Here is a 26301-nt window from a genome sequence, read left to right as displayed (position 1 = left end):
ATTTTCTTTGGAATCTCATTGTTGATTTTGTTACATCAATTGTTAGCTTTTAGGGTAATGTGTCTTTTTCTCTGGTTGCTTTTAAGATTTTCTACTTATCTTTGATAAACTATTGATATTTAGCTAATAAGTTTTTATTATCTGCAATTCTTTTGGTAAATTTTAAAATGTTTTCTTGCAGTTTAGGTCATTTTCAGCAAGAGGATTGATGAATAACTTTGTTGTGGTTACTGGAATTGAAACTCATGGCCCTTTAAAAGTTATCTGATGGTGTCAGGAAGGACACACAGAAGGAAGAAAATAGTATCAGTGGGTTTAAAGGTTGAGAAACATATGGATAGCACAAGGGAGAGCTAATAATGTTTGTGACCAGAGGAGAGGAGCCAATCAGTAAGAACTGACGTATCCCCTGAAAGCTTTTCATAAAGAATTGAAGGAGTTGGATGGAAAGGTAGTGGATAATTAGGTGACCGAAAGATGTCTAGTTACTCAGACATCTCACACTATAGCAGCAAGCTATAGCAAAAAGAACAATGATAATAATAATTATTTGATGTCACCCTTAGTAGTTAAGTGAAACTGTTTTCATTTTTTTTTTTTTTAAGGTTAATGTACTGCTAACATGGCCACAGAGCTTATATTTTCACAATGGACCTAATTTCGAATAATTTGTTGAGCTGCGCTTCAAAAAAAAAAAAAAAAAAAAAGACCATAGTTGGTAGAGTAAGTTTCTTGATTTTTAGTTTAGAAAATATGGTCTTGAGATATAGCACACAATCTCTTTTCGGAAGCAGGCATACTTTACAGGAAGTTTACTCTATACAACATATCACAATATCCAGGAAGGGAAAATGCAATATGTGAAACACAACTTATTGATAATCTCATTAAACCTTAACTTTTTGTGTTTTAAATTTATTATAATGACACTTTGTCATTTGTGCTTGTATATTTTATTTTGCAGCAAAAGCTTAGGTAAGTGACTTACATACAGAATGAAAACAGAATGCACGTTGCCTCCCTGCCAGATCTAAATTGCTTTCCTCACAAAGCATTTTTATCCTAATGGAAGTTGAGTAGCACAATCCAATATCTTGGAGAGGCAGGTAGAATGATCAATTTTTGTATGACTTTTCACTTGAGTTTAATTGAAAAAAGCAACTTAAAAATCATCAAGTTTTAGAATATGATACAAAAATGGAGAAAAGAATCAAATACCTACTTTCTTTTGTCTCGCAAGTTCACTCAACTAAAAATTGAGTAAATCAATAAATTAATAAAAAGACAGACAAAGTGCAGATCATCCTATTAAGTCCTAAACCATAATACTTGAAGGCGTTAAACTTGCAGAAGAGAAATATATCTACATTTTTCCATGAGCCAAGTCAACATGTAAAACATTGTCAATGAGCAAAGACTATTAGGGAGATTTTATAGTATTCTTCTAAGCTTTTATATTTGAAGGGAAATTTTTAGTTTAAAATTGTAAAGTTTTAATTTGGGCAGCACTTCAGAAATTGAAATAATCAATATTACTGGCTAGATTATATCCTTGCACAATTTATAAACTATGTATAAGGTAACTACCCATTTACAAGGGTCATTATTTAGACCACCTGAGAAAACGACTTTTCAAATGGCATAGCAACATTCCTTCTTTTTCTGCAAGTTATATTCCTAAGTATAAGTGCCTTTCCCAGGTACCATTAGGCATTATTAAAGTGTTCGACTATATTTTTTTCATTCAAATTAATTTCAGTTATTGAGGTTTCGCTGACATAATTTTTTAAATTTAGTTTTTAAAGCTACTTTTGTTCAATCCATTTGCTTTCAGAAGATGAAATCAAGTTCTAGAGCAGGGACCAGAATCTCCATTAGAACATTAGCAATGAATACTTTTTCACTCATTCAGCGGTAGCTACTTCTGAGAGTAAAAAAAATGACAGAGTAAGAATCCTTCGCTTTTGGTAGATGATTAAGAATAAAGTATTCAGAACACAGATTATTAAATATCTACAATCTATATGCAACTACTTTTAATCACAATGCGATATTATGCCACATACAAATTATAGCAACATGAGAATGTTACTAAAAAATCTTAAAGTAAATATGATATAAATATGCATTTCAGATTTTATAACTCTATAGATTCCCAAATAGCCAAGATTCGAGAAACATTGACTTGTATTTGGAAATCACACCGTACCCTTTGTAGGGGAAACGGGGCACGGAATTTCACTGAGGCTGTCTCATTATTAGGACAATAGAGCCATTGACACAGCAGGTTTATGCTGTTGCCTCATTAGATGCCCCTGAGAAAAGGGGACCAGGAGCAGAAACTGAGCAAATCCATCTAGAAAGATGATGTAAAAGATGTTCAGGCTGCTAAGTGCCTTGGAACAGTTTTTCTCATTTCTAAAGTGTTCAAAAGTGCTATAAACATATTTCTGAGAGAAATCCTGTAAACGTAATATTTTTTGCAAATCATGGTTGCAAACAGACAATAGAACTTCTTTTTGGAAAAGACAAAGAGGGGAAAGCAAAGCCTTAAAGTTTAGGAGCCCAGGGAACAGACTCAGCAGGTTATGGGTTTATTAGCTTGTTTCTTGGCAGAGTGGAACTGAATGTGTCCTATATAGCAAATCACCACGGTTAGAAAACCTCTTCCTTCGTGAAAGATTTAAGTTAAAATACTCCAACTAAGAGAAAAAGACATTCCCCCTACCTCAAGACCTACTTTGAGATGATTACTATCTTTTATACATACTTTCGTAGTGTCTGAATTATCATTTCCCCAAGAAGCCGACATGCGCATCTGAAATGTAGCTACATCCTAATTGTGATAAAACTCCAAAGAGGAATCATGATGAAGTCTTAATGACATCAGTCTTCCCAATGTGTACTGTGTGATCGCTTGAACAGCCCAATTCTTCTTCACTACGGATAGAACAGAACTTATCCTTGCAGCCAAAATTATACCTGCAAAGTCTAACATCAATAAATCATCATATTATATATGCCAGCCCTTCTGGTCATTGATTCAGATTTCCTTCTGAGTGTCTCGGTTTCTATGGCAAGATTTTCTAGAAGCATACAAGCATTTAATTTCTTCTGAAATGCTCAATCAAAATGGGATTTTTTCTAACAATGGGTTAGCCTTCCATCAGCCACTTTGTAAGCTGAAAAAGCAGAAAGGACAGAATCCTTTCTAAGCAATCATAAAACTAAGTTGGAATCTGCATGCATATTATTATTTCAATAAATAGCAGCAAGCATTGTGTGCAGTGCTCAAGATACCACAGTAAATAAGACAAAGTCCTCGCTTTCATGGAATTTATGTCTTTTGGAGGAGAGTGATAAAAAAGCAACATATAAAAGTAAAATATTTAAGAGATAAAGGTAGTAAAATATTTAAGTGATTAACGTAGTAAAATATTTAAGAGATTTAGGAGCCCACCAGGAAAATAACATTTGAGTACTATTCTTGTAAAGTGAATATTTTCACATAGGTTGCCTATTTTTTTTCTGCATACAAATTATGAGAACTGGGTCGGGAAACATTAATATATAGTTAAATAACTCCCTAAGCCACACGATATATCAAAGCATATGATCTTAAACCCAAATCTTCCAATTCCATGCCTCGCGATTGTTTTCATTCATTATAAAGGATGGCCTACACAGCACCAGAAGTAAATGACATGTTCCCAAAGAATTGTATTTTGGATATCATAGGAAAAGAATATCTGAATGATCTGAAGGATTGAATATATATCTGAATATTTCAGGGTTTTCTACTCAGTCTCGAAGAAAGCAGAAGTTGATAAGAATAGAATGAAACAGCTAGATAATTAACAATAGAACATCTGTCATTCTCTTTTTATATTTGTTTTTTATAAAATCACTTTCAGAGGAATTCTATTTGCCTTATTGCAGGGGCTTCTATTACTCTGGCCTATTAATATGGAGGTAAAGGAGGTACTATTTGGGGGAAAAGGCAGAGAGAAAGCTAGAGAGCAGAATATGTACCTAAGGGCAGGATTGGCCTACAGAGAGCACTGGAATTTGGGTGGGACTGTTTGCCAATTGCTAGGAAAGCCTTCATTAGAGAGGCTTAGAAATAAACCCCTGGGCCGAAATATTTTACAGACAATTTAGACGGCTGCAGGAGAGCACAGTTGTTTAGGTTGAAAATCTATGGTTCTTAAAAGGAAAGTTACCAAGAAAAACAAGGAACCAAATTTTAAACAGTGTTGATTCTTACTGAGGCACAGTTATTAGCCTGTTGCAAAATGCGCAGGGCCGATGTGGAAATGCCAGGGGCACAACAGCTTGCCCACTTTAGCGAAGCTAATTATGACGGATATACCTGCAAAAGGTCAGAAATTACGCAGCAGAATGGACGTCACGCTCGCAGATTCGTTTCTTCCATGACTGTGCACCGAAGCGAGGCAACAGTGAGAATCGAGAAATTATCTAGTGAATTTAATCAGCACGGATGTCCAGTGTCCATCATCCTCTCAGACGATTTCCTATTTATTGTCCGAATTGTCCACTGACGGCATTCTTCACCTACTCTCTTCTTTTTCAGACCTTTGAAGGCCATGTGAAATTAAAATACATACATGCAAGATAACTGAGATTGCATTTTAATTTTTCTTTCAATACAGTTTCTGTTATTTTACCCCTTATAATAGGGCCAAAAGGCCAACCACACCCAGCTCCAGGCTGGGGGTGGCTGAAGTAGCTAGCCGGGTGTGGGAAGAACCAAAAGCAAGTTTAAAGTAAGTCCTAGGGAGTAAGAAAGACCAAAGACCAAGAGGCTGAATTCCTTTGCCAGTTTTACAGAGTGAGCATGGAGCCCACCGGGAAAATAAGAAAACTATCGAAAGAACAAAAATTCCAGAGGATTAGATTTGGAAGCGAGAAAAGCGTGCGGCACCAGGTCTGGGCCGTGTGGCTCCTTGCTTGCCGTGTAGTTGAGGACACAGTAACATCTCCACAAATGCCAGGAAGAAGCCCTTTGCGACCCTCTGGGTTGCTTTCTTTGTCTGCATGACCTGTGGCCAACCTTTTGGATACGTTTCAGTGTGTTTTTGTGTAGCAAACTCAAAGTTCAAGAAATACTTTGAAAGTGTCCTCTTAATGACAAGTTGCCGCTTTTGCACAATCCTCCTCTGATGATCCGTGATCTTAGCTCTCTATTCCCCTCCCTACCTCTGTGTCCAAGTGTTACGATCTTGAAATTATAATTAATAAGCAACAATAAGAGCCCCTGTTTATGAAACATTTAAAACACGCCAGGCACTAAGCTACTTCCTTTATATGCATGATCTAAATTAGGGCTTCTAGCTTGCAAAACTTCAAAAACATCCTTATTTTTTATTTTTATTTTTTGGATGAAGACCCAGTGGCCCCCAAGGCTTAACATATTCTGGCTCCTGTGTAACTTTCAGGTTTCTGTTCTTCCTTACTTCCTGCGCTCCAGGCACATACCTGAGTGGTTTAAACACCCCATGCTGTTCAGATGCCTGGAAGGTCTCATTTAAGTTCCCATTTAAGTTCTATTTGTTGTTCTATGTTCCCAGAGACCGAGTTCTTTTTCCTTTGGAGCACAAGTGTCAATTTGCTATATATTCTCTGATGTTATTTAATTATGCCCTTCTGTCCGCTGGTTTTGAAGCTCCATAAGGATAGGACTGGCCTTATTTGTGTGTGTTATTGCACATCCAGCTGAGATTATCAGGCATACAGTAAGGGGTCAATATCTAAATAAATGAATGAATGACTAAACTGTATTCTTCGACGGTTTACATCTCTCTGACATTTGACTTCAATTCTCCATCAAGAAGCAACTTTCCATGGTGGCATTTCTTCACTCACCTCGGAGGCATGTGGGACCCGCTACAGGAAATCAGTGATTCAGTGACTCCAGGGATTAGGCTGGATCCATCGCACTGGGACCCTAGTCACCCCAGACAGTCAGAAGACCCATTGCATGGTTTTAATCCAATTGACCTACTTCCTGCCTTTAAGACTTTGAGCAAAATTGTGGTCTTATATAAAAGGAAGAGAAGGGGATTGATTCTTATGGAGGGTCTGATATCTTTCTGTGGCATACATTCAATTCAAACTACTATCTATGCATTCAAAATAGACTAACGATTGTAAGGTATTTTGAAAATGGAAAGATCTCTGTAACTTTAACTATGGTGGAAAATTTCCCAGAAGTTTGAGTTTTCAAAACATTCAATTGCACCTGCATTGCCTCATTAGATAATTTGCTCATCTACAGGTAATGTTTGTGAAAATGGAAAAGATTTTCAGCAGTGTCATTCCCTGTAGAAAATCTAGTAAACTTAAAGCCATTGGGAATTGTCACTCCAAAGAACAAGTGTCTTTGTTATTCATTAGTCAGACCCTGCAGTTACAAGACTGTATAAGAAAGCAAATGGACTGATTGCTAATAATTAGCGTCCGCTGATGATCTCTCTCCATTAAATTGAGTGTTTATCTCTGTCCAGTGTTCAGCACCTTTGGTGGTTGCTGCCTGTTAATGATCTGTGACTTTTATTTAAATAGAACGCTAATCAATGGAAATGGTAAATCTGGCAGACGATGTAGGAATTTAGAAAGGAGAAAAAAATGATGTTGGAGAATGCTTTATCACATGTCAAACCATCACTGAAGGAGAGTGTGGCAGAGTGAAATCAGTTAATACTGGAAGAAGAGCAAATCGATGAGGATGATGGCATGAGAGGTCCTTCGCAGGAGTATTCGAAAATCAAAGAATTAAAGGGAGAGTTGGCAAAATTGATGAGGCCGCTGAATGTATTTACAGGACTGACACTCTATGATCTTGTGAGAAAAAGTGCCATGTTAACATACAGTTTTGAAGAAATAATTATGATTTACCAATCCAATCAACACTTAATTCATTATTTTATTATATAATACATATTTATATTTATCTTTAAAATACTGATAAAATGAACTAAGTTTTACACATTTTATTATTTGTAAGGATAAAGTCCCAATCAAATGTATTAATTTTGTTCACTATTTAATGACATTTGGTCCTCTTTGTAGTGAATTTCTTTTATGTGCCTCTTTCCAGGTTCTAATTATCCTCAAATGATGAAGACGGCATTCAGGTCACTAGGGTGCACGCTCCCCTTTCAGGTAAGAGTATAAACCCTCCCCCATATTTTCCCCGACTCTTGAACATCCACACACGTCCCACACATAACCTTTAAGGTTAAAGCTTGGACTGGATCGTCACCTTTCCTGCCCCTTTCTTTAATATGGAATATTACCTCTCATATGGAAAATATCTCAGACCAGGCAGAAATCCATGTCATTATTAATATTTCGACCATACTCCTTTTCCTTCATGAAGAATATCTGTGATCTACAAGGGCTGAGTAGAATTAAGGTGGGAGTGACAGCTTCTCTGGATGACATGTTCTCTAGAAATTGAACTTCTTCTTTGGACACTTCTTTTTTATAGCAATTAACATAATAAAACTGCAGCTCATTTTCTAAATGACATGAGCCAACGAAATCACCATATTTTCCCACCATTGCAAAAGAGGAAGATGAATAGTTTAGCAGAATGCCAAATTAGATCCCTGACCTGTTGAAAATCACACAAGAAAAGTGTATGTATCTTTTTAATTGCTATATTGAAGCACTGTTGAGTCATTGAGAAAAAAAGCAGTAAAAATTAAAAATTGTCAGGTTATACTGAGTGAACAAATCATCAATCAGCACATTGTGTAGGCTGAGATTTCACATATTAAAAAATGATTTCTCTTGATCTTTTATTTATTTTTATATTAATTTTATTTTTGGTTTCAATTACCCAGATAAATGCTTTAACTTAAATGGGCTATTCAAACTGTAAATGAATGGATAAGTCTATTATAGACACGACCTATCAAAAGTCACTTACTGCTTTCTTATTATGTTCAAAATTATAGGTTTCTAAGACAAAAGGCAATTAAGTATGTTGTTTAACTTACACAAAGCACTTGAGATTTCAAAAGGTGTATTTTATAGGTACAATTCTCATTAGGGAGAAATTGTTTTAAGAAGCTGAGGGTCATCTGTCAATCATGTCAAATGCTGCTGAGAATCAAATAAGAGAACTGATCTTTGGTTCATCCTTAGGTTCTCTCTCAAGAGACCTCTCTCAAGCAGCCACTCAGGAAGTGAAAAGAAAAACTAAAGTTTGTGTGTGCTGGATATCTACTCCTAGCTTGTCTCCTTTCCCACAAAATCCCAACTGGCCCTGAGGGTATATGCAAGGAAAGCAGGAACTCTGTCTTCTCTATGCCAGAATCTTGAAGGTATCAGGAGAGAGCGAGCGTCTGCTCAGTTGCGTTGCGTCTTGACCAATTCTGCAGTCTTCCCCTTCTCGTGCTGACATGCTACCAAAATCAGGGTTTTGCCAATCATTGTGCAACATTAAAAACATCCAATGTGAGGTTTCAGGTCTAATGTCATTCCCTGTCTTGAAAATGGTATGAAGTCAAAATGACCTTTGAAAATCCCTTAAGAGGCTTATAAATTATGGCATGTTGGATTTTTTGGAAAAGTCTTATTTAGTTACTTGTGTGTGTGTACTAGAAAGAAATGTACAATATGTAACACAGTATTCAAATTAAATAGCTTACAGTATTTTTAATGAGCGAGAGAAATAAAAAAAAAAGAAAATGAATACGAAGCATTGAATTTGTGTAAGTTAATTCACCATTATATCCCTAAATAGCAGCAGCTGTGTGAGACTGTGACATGGAAATGTGCGAACTGCTATTAGGATGTCGTGAGTCCCAGTTCACACTCCACGTGCCTCGGAGAAAGAGACCGCAGCCTGCAGTGCCTACTGCTGATACCCGGAGCTGGTCCACTGGGCCTGCTTCCCAAACGCATCAACGACTGGTCAGGGTGGGTTCCAACTGCCCTTTCTCCAACCCCGTCCTCATCTCACTACATCCTGGAATATACTGTTAGTGACGAGGCACTGTCAAAGATGACAGCAGTAAGGGAATTCTGTGCAGTCCCTTGGAAACCTTCATGAGCCAGTCGACAGCCTATCAGACAGACCATCTACCGTTTCAACTCCGAAGGCAGCGGGGTCAGGTACAATGGGCTGGGTTGTGCTGCTGTATCAGACAACTCCAAAATCTCAGAGGATTAAAACCACGAAAATCTATATCTTGCTCTTACGACATGTCCATCATGGACTGGCTGAGGGCTCTTGCTTCCAGTTGTGTTCGTGATGAAACTCAGGCTGTTGGAGCAGCCACTAGTAAAATCTGTTATCCGCCATGGTAGACAGCAGGAGAAATGAAGCAAATCACACATAGCCTCTTTAAAACTTTCACTTGGAAGAGACGCACACCCCTTCTGCACACTTTGCATTGTGACCTAAGCAAGTCACATGGCCATGCCTTGTACCAAGGAGATGAGCAAGTGCAATGCTACCCTATGTTCAGAAGCATGATTGGAAATATTTGCTGACTCTCACTCATGACCACTGCAACAAACTGAAGTGTCGAAGAGTGAAGCCTGCGGGGTCTCCAGGTCCACTCTGTGATGGCTTTATATTCTTGAATAAGCTTCAGGAATCAGGTAGTTGTTTTAGCTCAGCTACACTGAATGAGTAACATATTGCAGTGGAGGAATAGTCTTGTCACTCTTCCCCTTTATTTAAGGCGGAAGGAGGGAGGGTGACAGGAAGAGAAAGAGAGAACGCACTCCTAGTAGAATTTCAAATGCTATTTGAGAGCCATGCTGTGGTAGGCAGAATAATGGCCCCTCAAAGATGTCCATGTTTAAATCTCCAGAACCTGCGAATATGTTGTTATGTTATATGGTGAAGCAGAATCAAGGTGCAAGACAAAATTAAAGTCAGCTGACCCCAATATAGGAAGATTATCCTGGATTATCTGAATAGATCCAACACAATCGACAGAGTTTAAAATGGAGGAGGGAGGCAGTAAGAGGTCAGAAGTCAAAGAGATGCGATGTAAGAAGGCTTTGCTGGCTCTGAACATGGAGGAAGAGTGTCATGAGGCAAGGAAGTTGGAAAAGGCAAGACAGAGATCCCCTGGCAAAGCCTCCAGAAAAGAATGCAGCCCTCTCTACATATGGATTTCATTCCAGTGAGACCCATACAGAACCATAAGGTAATAAATGTGTATTGTTCTAAGCCACTAATTTTGTGGCAATTTGTTAAAGCAAAATAGAAAATTAATACAATACCTTTATGTTTTCTTTTTGAAGTAGTTTGTACTTCTGAGCTACTTAGATACTCTAAGACGTTCTCATAACTGTTTAAATAATTTGCTCCTGTAATATGTATTTAAATGAAAGTAGTAAAAATAAGCACATTGATCTGCATATTATTTTTTATAGAAAAATTTTCTCAAATCATATGATCTTTTCTATCAAAAATGTTTCCACTAGGTTTCCACTGCTTTCTTGTACTTGTGTCAAAAATCTCTCATAGCATGCACCTGTCTTTGTAGCTGGTTTTGATTCAGAGACCATGTTTTGAAAAAGATTGAATCAAAAGGCATTCAGGGGAAAAATGGCATGTTAAAATTATATACTAAACTCATCAGGGCAAGAACCATTTCTCACTCATCATTACATATGCTTCAGTAACGTTCATGGAATAGGACGTCAAAAGTATCTGAAATAAATGAAGCAGAGTTGCACAAATACGAGCCTTGGGGACCTCCGGAGCAGGAATGCGCATGCTCTAAAAAGAGAGGGGAATAGTGATGTAATTAGACAAAATGAGATTTAAGAGTTTGAAAAGTAGGGTTCGAGTTCTGACTCTATCATTCACATGGAGTGGCCTTGACTTCTCTGAACCTACGTTTCTTCATCTTTAAAACTGGAAGAAAATAAGAGCACTGACTTCTAGTTTCCACTTAGGGAAACTTGATTGCCCTACACACGATATCTGGCTTTTAATTAAAAAAAAATTATAGGACATGTGAAAAGGCAAGGAAAAATAAAACTATTTTAAGAGACAAAGCAACCAATAAAACCAGACTCGACTATGACACAGATGTATCTGGCAAGGAACACAAAATAGTAATTATTTGAATGGCTCTGATGGAAAAGGTATATAGCATGCAAGCTTTCATGGGTAATTTCTGCAGAGGGGTAGAACAATAAAAAAAAAATCAAATGGCGGAAATGCAAAATACTCTTAATAAATGAAGAATGTCTTTGACAAATTCTTCAGTAGAATCAACTCAGCTGAGGGAAAAAAAAATCAATGAACTTAAAGGCAAGTCAATACAAATTACATACCTGGAAACAAAAGGAGAAAAATCAAATGAAAAAGAAAAAAAAAAATAAAAAACCTAACACAGAAGAGCGCATCCAAAAGCTGTATTCTAATATATGTGCAATCAGAATTCCAAAAGGAAAAGAGAGAATGAGAACAGGGTAGGCAACATATTAAAAGTCATGGATGAATTTTTGTTTTCAGTATTAGTAACAAACACCATACCACATACTCAAGAAACTTAGAGAACACCAAGCTGGATAAATACACACATATACACACACTCTCCCCTTGGCGCATCACATTTGAACAGCTCTAAACAAGAGACAAAAAAAAAAAAAAATTTGAAAGCAGGCAGGGGGGAATGTCACATGACATAGAAAGGAATAAGATAAGAATTGAAACAGCTTCTTAGAAGAAACCATAAAAGCCAAAAGATGAAGGAATGACATCTTAAAAACAATGAAAGAAAACAAATTGCTGTCAACCAGAACTCTATATTCATAAAAAGTAGGATTCAAAAAGTAAAGGAAAAATAAATGTTCTCAGACAAATAAAAACTGAGAGAATACATTTCCAGCAGACCTGTCTTACAAGAAACGTTAAAGGAAGTTCTTTGGAAAGAAGAAATGTAATATCAAACAGAAGCTTGGCTCTACACACACACACACACACACACACACACACACACACGTCAGAGATTGAATAAATGAGGGCAAATAATTTTTTTCTTATTTACAATTCTTATTTACAATAAAATATTTGACTGTTTAAACACATTAGTAATAAATAATGTTTACAGCGTACATAAAAATAGAATATATAGCAACAACGGTATGAAGGACCAGAGAAGAGAAATTAAATATATATTCGTAAGAACCTTATGAATGCATGCAAAATAATATATTATGATTTGAAGGCAGACAAAGATTAATGAAAGATATATATTCTAAACTCTAGGGAAACTACAAATTTTTAGAAAAAGTATAAATAAATATAAATAGAGATTAAATGGAATCGTTTAAAAATTATCATGTATCACAAAGGAAGGCAGAAAAGGGGGAGAATGGAACAAAGAATGGATAGCACAAACAGAAAATAGCTAGTTAGTTGATAAATTTTAATCCAAACTTTTTGGAATCATAATAAGTTTGAGTGATCTAAACACTCTTATTATAAGAAATAGATTGTCAAGTGAGATATAAAAAAGCAAGACAGAACATCCTGTCTATAAGAAACAACTTTAAATGTGAAGACTCAGGTGGATTAAAAGCAAAAAGGATGGAAAAGGTAAACCAAAAGAAAGTTGGAATAGCCATGCTAATATTAGATAAAGCAGACTTCATGTCTGAGATAGGCGGGCTTTGATTTTGAAAACCTGTCACGAAAGTCACATTCAGAGTTTATTGAGTATGACAGGCAGTAATAGCTACAGGTTCACCGCTCCTTGTATTTCACATCAATTCTTACTCCCAACAACATTTCTAAGTGTTTAAAGTGCTCTTATTGTTCACATTTTGTAGGAGACAAGAATAAGTCAGCAAGAGGATAAGCATTTTGCTCCCGGGGAAGAGAACCAATAACCACTAATTGGTAGAACTAGGATCTTAATCACTGTACTATATATTCTTTAGAAAAGAGCAAGCTTTTATTACATCTTCTCTGAGCACTACGAGTTCTACCTATGGGAGGAAAGGAACCAAGAAGAGATGGGTCATTAAAAACAAACCAACCCGCTCTCTATATTGGGCTTACCATTGGATGGGTTTTGCTTCGAGTCTTTTAAATGTTTTGATTTCACCCATCACTTTCAAGAGAATGAGATGTTCATATTATGTCTAACTGAGGGTCACTGCTACAATAAAGGCCGTGGCATTACAGAAGGCTGGAAGTTAAAGGACTTGGAAGGTCAGTATATGCAAGATATGTGGCATTATTTCCAGAAGGAGACAGAGGAGTGACAATTCAAACAACTCGCCCAGGCAGTCCGCCCAGGCGGTCACTCACATTAGTTTCAGAACAGAGTTTAATGTCGGGTCTCCCAGTATCAAAGGTATGACTTTTTCCTCTTTTCCTCCTGACAAGTCTCTGCAGCTGTAATTCTCACACACAGAGTTAAACTTCATTAAAATGAATAGTACTAGACAAAGGCAGTCCCCGTGATGAAGATGAATTCTAACAGCTCATTTACAAATGGATTATTTGGTAGCAGATACATATTTTAGTAAAGGAATCATGTGGATGCAGATCAAGGGTCCTGAAATGTGTCAGTGAGTGAAATGTAGCATCAATGGTGAGCTCCAAGACTTTGCAGAATGTCGTTTACATGGGAATCGCCTTCAGAGATTCCATCTCTTCTGCAGGTACCTATTGCCATTCGGCAATGTGGTATCTCAGAGCCCTAATTCCGTTCTTTCTCTATAGGAAATAGCACCTCTTGGGCAGTATTTCCTGAGAATTACAAACTGGAAGGATGCGACCATGTAAGCTTTGGTCTTAAAGAGAACGTGCATTTCAAGACAGAGAATGATCTTAAATTTACCCTTCAGACAGTATCTGATATTTGTCCCTGACCTTCAATTGATTAGGAGTGATGGATTAATCTTTTCTGAGTTTTTGATAAACAGGACACAGGAAAGTCAATGGACTCTTAAATTTTTCCTTCCTTATAAATTCGAAAAGAGATGACCTTTCAGTAAAAACTTATTGATGGCAAACCTTAGTCTACTTTACAATATTAGGTAGTTTACTCTGTTAAACAATAATCCAGATGGTTTTTGCCAGAATTAACATTCTTAGGGACAAAACCCTTGGGATTTGGTGAGCTTTAGTGAAATGTTGCTAGGTAAACTAAGGTTTTGAATCTAATCAAAATACTTTAATCTTTCAAAAGTTCATCTTTAAGGATTTTCTCATTCCAAGTGCCATATAAAAACCTTATTATGATAATAGAATCCAGCAAGCCAAACGCAACAAAAAGAATAAAAGCATGTAATATAAAAAAAATGCAAGGGATGTAGGAAATAAGTCCTCTTTCTTAAACTTCGAATTCAGGCTTAACTATGGTGAAAGTGACAAATTATTTCTGTTTGCAAAAATGGTATTTTCAGCTCTTGTAGGCTTCAAAAACTGATCTTGCTTTTCGGCTATCCCCACGTGTTCTAATGACGTCAGTGTCTGTCCAAACTGTGCACCAGAATCTCCACCCCCCACCTGCCCATTTGAAATAGTGTGTGGATTTGCAATAAATACAATAAAGAAAACTGAACCTGAAGCCGGAAGACCTTTGTGGATGACCTAGCTCTGCTACATACGTCTGTGTGGATTTTTAAATCTAGTTATCTTCTTCATTTAATTTCCTTTTGCTTCAAATTTTTTCACCTAGGAAGTAGACATGATTATATTCATCATAATTAACTCACAGGGATGTGATCATCAAACAATTTAATATATGGGATAACACTTGATAGAAAGTAAGCCTTATCCACACACTAGGTACCAATATAAGTGGGATGGACTTTTCTTCCGTAAGGGGTAACTAATGGATTGTGGCACAGCATGCCGCAGCAATAACACACACTGGATGAGAGTCCCTGGGTTCTTGTTTATTTCCATAATAACTAGTTGTGTGACTTTGGCAAATCAAGTAAATTTCCTGTAAAATAGACGACTAAAGAATCTCTACCAAAACTTTGAGATCAAAATAATGTCTTTGTTGTTGTTATCGTTTTTTTTTTTTTTTTTCCTAGAATACTAGCCAGAAAACACTTGGGTTCTATCGTGCAACTAACATCTCTCTACAGCTCAACTTCCTTATTAAAGATGCCTTCCAATTTTAATAACCAGTGAGTTTAAGAAATCTATAATATAACCCACACAATATACTGTACGTTTGAAAAGGAAAATATTCAAAGTAAAAACTAATCGATGCTTTCACAGAGGTAAGGTAATATAATAACTCAAAGAACCATCAATAATTCCTTTTTTAAAATCCATGCTTCAAGTATGTGAATCACATAAATTTTTGAAATTAATCTTCACTGAACACTGTTTGATTAAAATTCCAGTCATTTATATCTTTGAGTCATTGAAAATTTTAAAATCTAAAAGCCAGCACATACCCAAAATTCTGTAATTAACTTAACATGTTACTAAATCATTTTGTTTTTTTAGTCCAAGTGTTAAACAGAATGTCTTAAATTGCTTTATAATACTTAAGAATAATAGTGATTTATAATCACCAACTTAATTTTATTTCATTTCAAGTTTAGGCAACACAAATCTGGATTGATAATGATTTTTTTCCCTATCACTGCCATTTTCTTGAAAAGCTTACATAGCCATAAATTGTTTATATTTCAAAGTTTTGAGACAAATGGTATAACTAATATATTTCTACATACCCTTTTTAAAATTCTCATTTACTTTTTTGACTTCCAATTAAAATTACAGAAAGGAAATTATTTTTGTACTTAATAAAATAGTTCATATTAACTCATTTATTGGAGTTAGCTGAATTTTTTATATGAATAAGAATGTCGATAAAATGGCCAAATTACTACATTGATTTTTGGAAATGTACCATGTCTTGTTGAATAAACAGTAATATTCAAAGGTTTAATTGGCTTCAGCTGACATTAAATCTATATTCCCCATTTTTACAGGCTACTACAAGATACAGAGCAATCTCATTGCAGTTGGTTTGCTCTCTCTCTAAAAGGTCATTTCACAATCCCACGATAGAAATAATTTTAAGGAATTATTAACATGTGCATTTCTAACATTTTGGAAAATGTCCCAGCTTTTGAATAAGAATATAATCCTAATACAGGAAGGACAGTATTGATCTTTAAAACTGGGTTTAAAGTAAGCAATCTCTTATCAAAAATGTCTCTATTGGAATGTTGGAACCACATTGTTTACCGTTTCAATTCCAACGACCTTAATTCATGGTGTAGAAAGTGAACTCCCAGTTTGTTTGACTTTCAAAACGCCTCACCCTTTTATCTAAAAATCAGTGGCACTATTTTTGTTTGTTTGTTTGTTTGTTTTTAAGTTTAAAGAATCCTCCTGCGGTTCTTACTGTCCTTTTCATGCATTAGGAAAGAACGGCTAGACTTAGCTGTGGTTTGACCTTGTTTGGCCCTAGGGTTAGAGATTTTTCACTTGAGAACTGCTTCCGGCCAAGAGTAGAAACCATGGAGGGGCTTTTTCAGAGCCCTTTGCTATCCCCACAGCAAGGGGATGCTTAAAGAGGAGATGCCTGTGGAGAAAGCTCTATGACATTACAGAATATAAACACTTCACGTCTCTAGATGGCAGCCTTCGATGCGTTTGAAAAGCAGTCTCCATCCTCCTCGGCCACCTCCACTCCACTGTCAACCTCACCGCGGCACCTTGGCCACGTAGTATCAGCTACATGTGCGCCCTAGCCCGTGGATGCTGGGGTCTGCTGCTCTCTGAGAACGCGAGGTTGCAATGTTTATCTCAGTGCCTGACATTCTCGACTGGAAGCTGCCTAGACGTTTGCCTGGGGAAAAGGGGGCAGGAGGGGTGACAAGATGATCCTCGCCCAGCCCCTGGCCTGGGAGAAAGTGGGGCTGCGCGGGGGGCAGCGGGCCACCTTGACCTGCGAGCGGCGGCATCCTCTGCTCTCCGTGTGGCCGCTCCGCGCCCAGTATAAAGAGCACAGAAGTCACCTGCCCGGCTGGCGGAACGCCGCCGGCGCTATCGCCTCAATTTACCCCTGAGGTTTATGTGGGTAGAAATAGAAAAATCTCAGTTTCTCAAATTCGCAAAGGACCGAGTCTGAAATCGCAGAAGGAGAGAAAGAGACAGGAGGAGACGCGAACCAGGGGAAACACGTTGCTCGCACCTGGCAGCGCCTAAGGTGGCGTCCGTGACCTTCCCGGCGCAGGGGCCCTCGGCTGGGTGGGGTCAGGGGACGCGCGCGGCCGCAGGCGTTGCGGGGGGCTCGCAGCCTGGCGCGGGGTGTGGGGACAGCTGGGGCGGGCGGCACCGGGGCCGGCCGAGTGTTCTCCCTCCCGGGTCTCGGCCAGGCGCAGTCCAGGTGTTGGTGGGGGGACAAGGGGCAACCTCCCCATCGCGTCTCCACCCCAGCAACCTCCGACACTCGCCCGGGTCAAGATGGAGGAGAAGCGGGGTACTTCGCGCCAGTCCCGCTCGCTCCTATTTTTGTCCCTACCTTGGAAGCCGCCGCCCCACCAGGCGCGAAACCTCCAGGCTCCCGGCTGCGCGCAGCAGAGCGGACCCCAGTCCCCGGCCCCGGAGGCGGCCGCGCGGTCCCCGACCCGTGCCGCCCGCGCCCTGCGGGGCAGCTGACAGGCACCACGGTCTCCTAAGCGACCTGGCACAGCTGGGGATGGATCTATTCCAAGTGCGGTCTCCCGGCTCCTTCTCGGTCCCGTCCGCGGGGGTCGGGTCTTCTCCCGCGCCCGCAGGGCAAGTTCGTGAGCGACCCGGGAGCGGAGAGCGGAGTTCGAGGGGCATCGGGTCGGGCAGAGGGGGAAGCGGGTCTTACCTTGGTACCGAAAGCAGGGAGGTGCCATCCATCGCGGATGGGCGCGCAGAGAAGGAAGGCGGCGAGTGGGGGCGACGGACGGGGACTCCGCGGCGTGAGGACCCAGCTCCCGGAGCGCGGGGACCGGCGCGCGCGGGGTCAGAGACGCGCGGGCTGGGACAGCGCTGGGCGGTCGGAGACGCGCTCCTCCCCGGCCAGGAAGCGCCGCGCGCTGCAGCCTCTGGAAGGTCCCTCCCCGTCGCCCCTTCTAATCTGGCAAGAAGGCCTGGCCGAGGCTCCAGCTCTGCTGCCCAGCTCCAGCCCTCCTCCACGGCAGCCCCAGCCTCAGTCGCCACAGGCTCCTTTTGAGCCTTCCCTGCCACTCCACGTGCCCAGCAGGGGTGACTCCCACGGAATTTCTCCTTCCCCGCCCCGCGGTCGGGCCCCTTCCCCTCTCCTCCTCTCTTGGGGACAGCAGTCTGAGCCCCGAATCGTTCACACACACTTCCCCTCATTCACTCTGGTCCCCTGCCGATGCCCGATGCCCGTATTCCCAAGGGTCTCTCACCATTCCTTTCTTTGGCTGCCTCTCTTGATTTCATTTTTGTGTGTCTTCTGCCCTGTCACAATGGTCTTTGATCGCCCAACTATTTCCCCTTTCCCTGGACTTTCTCGTTGTTTTTAATTCTCACAATTCTTTATCTAACTCATTTTGCTTAACTGTGACACGCTCAGTTTGTGTGCACACAGAGATCTCAAAACTGATGACAGTCATCATCCATTAGAGGCCAGGACCCAGGCCCTGGAAGGAAGGGCTGTCACCAAACTCCCTGAGGCATCTGCTTCAGCATCTCCCAGGAGCAAATAAATAAATAAATAAATAAATAAATAAATAAATAAAATAGTTTTAAGAAGAAAGATATCGATAGTAGGAAATCACTGTTAAGGTGCGGATGCTGTTGACTGTGATCCTTTTCATTAACCAACACAATTTAAAAAACGGGCCTCGACCAAATCTCATACTGAAATGTAAAATATAAAACAATAACCCTTCAGTACAAAATTTGGGAGCAAATCTTTGAGATCCTTGGCTAGGCAGAAATTTTTACGCTTGACAACAAAAGTACAATTTTAAAAGAAATATTTCATAAATTAAACTTTGTTGAATTTAAAAACTTTTGGTCTGAGAGAGACTCTTTCACTATACACCTATCACGACTAAAATAAAAATAATGACAAGACCAAATGCTGGTGAGGATGCAGAGAAAATGAGTGTCTCTTCACTAATCCATTACTGGTGGGAATGTGAAATGGACAAGTCATTCTGGAAGCATTTTGGTAGTTTCTTTAAAAACTAAACATGTTAGAGCCACATGACCCGCAATTTAACTTCTGAGCACTTATTTTAGTGAAATGAAGACTTATATTCCCATAAGTTTTACTTGAATGTTTATAGCAACTTTATTCATATTAATCAAAAACTAGTAACAACAAATGGTGAATGGTTAAACAAACTCCATACTATGGAATATTACTCAAAAAAGAACAAACTGTCAATCAGGCAACAATCAGGATGAATCCCAGAGAATAATGGTAACTGCAAAAAAGTAATTCTAACATTTGCATTTTTGTATGATCGTATTTGTATAGCATACTTGCAATTATGAAATTATAGAAACAGAGCAGATTAATAATTGCTGGGGAGGGTCTGGGAGCAGGAGGGACGTAGGTGTGTCTATAAAACGGCAACCCGAGAGATCCTCGTGGTTATGGACATATTTTATGTCTCGACTGTACATATGCCAATAACCCGAGTGTGGTACCATGCTACAGTTTTTGCAACATGTTACCATTGGGGTAAATTGGTGTTGGAGGAGGTCATCACAAGGACGCAACTGCTGATGGACCCTCCAGCTGGACCGGGGCAATCTCGCCCCTTCCCTTGTCCTTGGAGCGAGCATTCTGCCTGCCTTCCCCACACCGGAAGGGGTCCCTAGGACACTCCCTTGAGACAGTAAGCTGTCATTGAGACCACCTAGACTGAACATGTGACTGAACCGCATTAAGGCCTCTGTAAGAACTTTTAAGATTTTGGCAGGACAGTGCGGAGATCTACTCATTGTATGGCTGCCTAAGACAAGCCTCAAATGTATGCAAATTCCCTTGCTTATTAAACCCACCACCCACCCTCCGGAATGGTCTGCCTCTCTCTTCGGTCTTTCATGGCTCTCCGTGTATCAGGAGCCAGTTTCAGATTTCACCTGGGAAGCTCAAGAGGGTTTCATTTAAGGGTTGGCAAGCCAGCCAGGAGCCCGAAAAATGGGCTTTGGGAAAGAGGCATTGGGGGGGGGGCACCCTGAGCCAAACATCGACTTCAAGTGGGGAGGGGCTGTCCTTATGTTAGATATTTGTGGACCACTCTGTGAGTAGAGGACCAGCTGGTCTAACTGCTTGTTTGAACAACTGCACAGAGCATGCAATGGCAAACTGGCTCCAGCAAGGGGCTTGCTTCCATCATCTCCAATTCGGCTGCCCACTGGTGCCCAGTTAGAGGCTTAACTTGAGTTAGAAATTTGGAAGAAGAGCTGAGGTTAGCGAAGGACTCTGCTAGCTTCCGGGCTGGCGGACGAGGTGGGAGAGCAGGAGTGTAAGCTGGAGATCTTACTGTGCCATTTTGCAAAGCTGGGAGGGCACAAGATGCCAAGGATTAAGATCGGAGCTTTTATGACAAAGGTTTATTGGGACACTAAGGGGTGGGAAAGTGATGAGAAAGAAGAGGAGGATGTCGTGGTGGTTGACAGTGCAAAGGATAAAGATCCCTGTGCTTTCCAAACCTTCACACGAAGAAAAGCAAAAGCACAGCAACAACCACCCCAGCCAGCTGGGCAGCTCCCGCTGCAGAAAACGGTCATGTCGAGAGAATGTACTCCTGCCGAACTTGCTGGAATAGCTGCCAAGTTCCAGCCAAAGGCCAGGAAGAGAATCGAAGCGTGGTCAGCGTGCCTGTGGGATACAGGGGTGTGTGTGGGTGTGTGTGTGTGTGTGTGTGTGTGTGTGTGTGTGCGCGCGCGCGCGTGTGGCGGTGGTGATGGCAGGACAATGGCATTTCTTTGACCTGGCAGGAGGTAGAGAAAATGAATGCCACCACCGCACACTCAGCGCTCCAGCATTGCCTGCATGACACTGGGAGGTGGGAAGGGCCGTGGTTCAAGGTACTGGTTCTCCTATGCATTGGATTACTCAATCCCGCTGGGAGGTTTGGCTCTATGAGGTCTAGATCTCCCCAGGCATGTGGAACCCTGGAAAGCTATAGAGGAGGTACAACGAATTCTTAGGAAGTTGGGAGCGAGACAGACCATCTGTGCCCCTGCCTTTGAAGGCTTTGATGGGCGATTGTTAAGAGACAAGGGAAAAAAATATATATGTGTGTTCCAAATCCTAAAAATTTCCTGATTACCGAGACTCGGAGTTTTAATTTACAAAACAAAGTGGAACATTTTTGTGTCTGCAATTGCAATGATCACTGCACCTGCCAAAACAACTAAGCAATGAAGTTCCAGAAAAACTTAATGGAAGATATTTATAATTTATTTTTGCATCGTGCTAAAATAAGAAATTTGTATATTTAAAAAAAAAATGGACAATAAGTCATCATGGAAGGCTCCAAAACATTAGTTTGACTGAAATTTTCCTCTTCAGTTTCTCAGCTTTGCCAGGGTTCTCAATTCTGGTGCCTGGGGAACTGCTATCCAAAATGGAGGCTTCTACCAATGATGAGAGCAGGAAGAGGGAGGTGCCATTAGGCAGATGGCCCTGGATGCTGGCCATCAGAATTTGAACACCTGAAGGTATGGGAGGGCTCCAGGTGCTGTTCTTTTAATATGGTCTCAAAACATAGTCAGAAATCAGTTGGTTAGGTTCAGATTTTTGGAACGAGTCTGAGGAGCTAGAATGTGAGGCTTCTGAAGATTCAAATCCACGATTCAATGGGAGTTACAGAACCTGAAGGGATATGGCCTACAGCCTACGCAATTCCTGAGAGTTCGTGAAAGTGATCGAGATCCACCTGGACTGGTATAAGCAAGCAATCTGCTTAGCTTTAAGGATGCAGGTCTAGAGCAGAGCAAGTGAGGTATGAGATTTATTTAATGGCTTAAGAAGTTCGAAAATCTATAGTCAGTGTACTCAAAGGCCCTCACAGAGCCCAGAGATGGCCACTCCTTTTTCTACAGCCTTCCTGGTGTCTGTAGCAACATTGGTGATATTGGTCAACTCAACGAGACAAACCTCAATAATATCAGCTTAATGTGAACCACACTGAACTTGAATAGGAAATATGTATCTGGCCACATTAACTTACACTCATGAAAGGCTGCTGTCGAACTTGGCTGAACCAAAAGTTAATGGGATTCATTCTGGGCTATATATCAAATGCTTAAGTCCCACAAAGAACAATTCATTAGAACCTTTGGAGATGATGCTCAGGCATCAGCATTTTATAGAAGCTGCTGAGGTGATTCCCATGTGCAAATTCTATATGAATTTCTACTAAGTTTACAGCAGCTCTTGAAAAGCTTTTTTCCCCAAGTGCCTTATTTTATAGAACAGAAAACAGGCCCAGGGAGAAGACGACTTGCTTAAGATTTCATAATGAGCTAGGTGCGGAGCTGGGCCTGGAATAGAAGTGTGCTAAATCTCACCACTTAAGAAAGCCATGGCTATGCTAGCAAAAGTGCCAGGTCACACAGAGAAAATGTAATTGTGCTTCTGACAGATCATTAATGGGTTCTTCTACACATCCTTAGAGGGCTCAGCAAACTTTATAGATGCTCATAGCTTTATTATTTATTTGTTTCGCAAATATTTTTTTAGTCATTGGTTTTTTAAAGATTTTTATCTTATATTAGTTTCAGGTATACAGTACATTGGTTAGACATTTACATAGCTTATGAAGTGACCCCATTACAAGACTACTGACTATATTCCCTATGCTGTTCTCTACGTCCCCGTGACAGTTTGTAACTACTAATTTGTACTTCTTCATTCCTTCTCCTTTTTTACCCAGGCCTCAAAGCCCCCTCCCCTCTGGCAATCGCCAGTTTGCTCTCTGTATCTGTGAATCTGTTTTTGTTTAGTTTATTCCTCCTGTTCTTTAGATTCCACATATAAGTGAAATCATATGGTATTTATCTTTCTCTGAGTCCATCCATGTCATTGCAAATGGTAAGATTTCATTTTTTATGACCAAGTAATATTTCATTGTATATATGTAACATAACTTTTTTATCCAATCGTCTATTGATAGACACTTAGGTTGCTTCAATATCTTGGCTATTATAAATAGCACTGCAGTGAACATAGGAGTGCACAGATATTTACAAATTAGCATTTTGATTTTCTTAGGATAAATACCCAGAAGTGCAATTGCTAAGTCAAAAGGTAGTTCTATTTTTGATATTTTGAGGGAACTCCAGACTGTTTTCAATACTGGTTGTATTGTTTTGCAATCATACCGACAGTGTATGAGGGTTCCCTTTTCTCCACATTCTCACCGACACTTGTTTTTTGATTTATTGTTGATAGTCATTCTGACAGGTGTGAGGTGATAGCTCGTCATGATTTTAATTTGTGTTTCTGTGATAATTAATGATCTTGAGTATCTTTGCATATGTCTCTCGGCCATCTGTAAAGCCTCTTCGAGCATATACCTATTAAAAAATGCCCATTTTTTAATTGGATTGTTTGGGTTTTTTTTTGTTTGTTTGTTTTTGAGTTGTACGAATTCTTTATAAATTTTGGATATTACCCCTTATCAGATGTGAATATCAATGGTGAATATCTTCTCCCATTCAGTAGGCTATCTTTTTGTTTTGATGATGGTTTCCTTTGCTGTGCAAAACTTTTTACTTCAAAGTAATACCATTTATTATTTCTTTTATTTTCCTTGCCCAAGGAGATATATTAGAAAAAAAAAATACTAATAGCAATATCCAAGAGTTTACTACCTATGTCTTTTTAGAAGTTTTATGGTTTCAGGTCTTACATTTAAGTCTTTAATCCATTTGAGTTTATTCTTGTACATGGTGTAAGAAAGTGGTCCAGCTTTTCTTTTTTTCCTTTTTTTTCTTTTTTCTTTTGCATATATCTGTTCAATTTTCCCAACGCCTTGTATATTCTTGCCTCCTTTGTCATAGATTAAGTGAGTTTATAGGCATGGATTTATTTCTGGGCTTTCTATTCTGTTCCATTGATCTATGTGTCTGTTTTAGGCCAGTACCATGCTGTTTGTTTACTGCAGCCTTGTAGTATGGTTAGATCTCAGGTAGTGTGATACCCCCAACTTCATTCTTTTCTCAAGATTGCCATGGCTATTTGGGGTATTTTATGGTTCCATATACATTTTGGGATTATTTGTTCTAGTTCTTTGAAAAGTGCCATTGGTATTTTGATAGGGATTACACTGAATCTATAGATTACTTTGGATAGTATGGCCATTTTATTGTTGTTGATTTGTCCTCCCCATGAGCATTGGATATGGTATATGCTTCCATTTATTTGTATCTTCAATTTCTTTTTTTAATGACTTATAATTTTTTGAGGCCAGATCTTTTACCTCCTTGCTTAATTTGATTTCTAGGTATTTTATTGCTTTTGATGCAATTGTAAATTGGATTGTTTTCTTAACTTCTCTTTCAGATAGTTCATCATTGTATAAAAATGCAACTGACTTCTGAATATTAACTTTGTATTCTGCTACTTCAGTGAATTCATTGACCATTCACTAACAGTTTTTTGGTGGAATCTTTAGAGTTCTTTATATGTAGTATCATGTCATCTTCAAATAATGGCAGTTTTACTCCTTCCTTTCCAACCCGGATGCTTTTTGTTTTTGTTTTTTCTTGTCTGACTATTGTGGCTATGACTTCCAATACTATATTGAATGGAAATGATGAAAATGGGCATTCTTGTCTTGTTTCTGATTTTAAGGAAAATTCTTTTAGTCTTTCCCCATTGAGTACAATGTTAGCTGTAGGTTTGTCATATATGGCTTTTATTATGCTGAGGTATGTTCCCTCTATTCCCACTTTACTGAGAGTTTTATCATCAATGGATGCTGGATATTGTCGAACATATTTTCTGCATCTATTGATACAATCATATGATTTTTATTTTTCAATTTGTCAATGCGGTGTATTGTATTAATTGATTTACAGATATTAAACCAACTTTGCACACCAGGAATAAATCCGACTTGATTATGGTGTATGATATTTTTAATGTATTGCTGAATTTTGTTTACTAATATTTTGTTGAGGACTTTTGCATCAATGTTCATTATAGGTATTTGCCTATAGTCTCCTTTTTTTTGTAATATCTTTGGTTTTAGAGTCAGGGTAAAGTTGGCCTCAAAAAAAGAGTTAGGGAGGCTTACCTCCTCTTGAATTGTTGGACTAGTTTGAAAATACGTATTAATTCTTTGAATGTTTGGTAAAAATCACCTATGAAGTCATCCAGTCCGGACTTTTGTTTTTCGGAAGTTTTTTGATTACTGATTCGATTTTGTTGGTGGTAATCTGTCAGTTCAGATTTTCTGTTTCTTCTTGACTCGGTCTTGGGAGATTATATGTTTCTAGAAGTGTCTCCATTTCTTCCAGATTGTCTAATTTGTTGGCATGCAATTATTTATAGTATTTTCTTATAATCCTTTGTATTTCTGTGGGGTCTGTAATTAATACTTTTCTATCATTTCCGATTTTATGTATATGGGTCTTCTCTTTTTTTCTCTTGATGAGTCTGGTTAAAGGTTTACTAATTTTGTTTATCTTTTCAAAGAACCAAATCTTGTTTTCACTGATATTTTGTTTTGTTTTTCTAGACACTATTTCATTTATTCTGCTCTGATCTTTACTATTTCTTTCCTTCTATTCACTTTGGATTTTGTTTGCTGTTCTTTTTCTAGTTCTCTGAAGTCTAAGGTTAGATTGCTTTTTTTTTTTTTTTTGATATTTTTCTTGTTTCTTAAGGTAGGCCTGTATTGTTATAAATTTCCCTCCTGTGACTACTTTCACCGTGTCCCATAGGTTTTGAGTCATTGTATTTTTATTTTCATTTGTCTCTAGGTATCTCATTGTTAACCCATTCATTGTTTAGTAGCATGTTATTTAGTCTCATGTGTTTGTGTATTTTCCTTTTTTTCCCCTCTAGTTTCATACCATTGTGGGTGGAGAAGATGTTGACATGATTTCAATCATCTTAAGTTTATTGAGATTCATTTTGTAGCCTAACATGTGATCTATCCTGGAAAATGTTCCATGTTCACCTAAGAAGAAAGTATATTCCACAACTTTGGGGTGAAATGCTCTGAATATCAATTGAATTCATCTGGTCTAAGGTGTCATTTAGGCAGCTCTTTCCTTGTTGATTTTCTGTCTGAAAGATCTGTCCGTTGGTGTCAATGAGATGTTAA

General features: G+C 39.0%; 1 protein-coding gene across 10 annotated transcripts in view; it reads right to left on the bottom strand.

The window, feature by feature from the left end:
* LOC107515045 (SPHK1 interactor, AKAP domain containing) overlaps positions 1-17981 on the bottom strand; it is a 123889-nt gene extending 105908 nt beyond the window's left edge. For all 10 annotated transcript variants that reach the window (XM_016153393.2, XM_016153405.2, XM_016153402.2 and 7 more), the window contains exon 1: positions 17856-17981. In XM_016153393.2, the coding sequence (XP_016008879.2) occupies positions 17856-17887 (32 nt within the window). In that variant the 5' untranslated portion in view covers positions 17888-17981. The remainder of the gene's footprint in view (positions 1-17855) is intronic.
* Between the last annotated feature and the right edge of the window lie 8320 nt (positions 17982-26301).

The sequence above is a fragment of the Rousettus aegyptiacus genome, unplaced genomic scaffold (assembly GCF_014176215.1).
Source record: "Rousettus aegyptiacus isolate mRouAeg1 unplaced genomic scaffold, mRouAeg1.p scaffold_m13_p_2, whole genome shotgun sequence".
Lineage (NCBI taxonomy): Eukaryota > Metazoa > Chordata > Mammalia > Chiroptera > Pteropodidae > Rousettus > Rousettus aegyptiacus.
The sequence above is the reverse complement of the archived record's forward strand: the minus strand, read 5'-3'. Positions and strand labels throughout refer to the sequence as shown.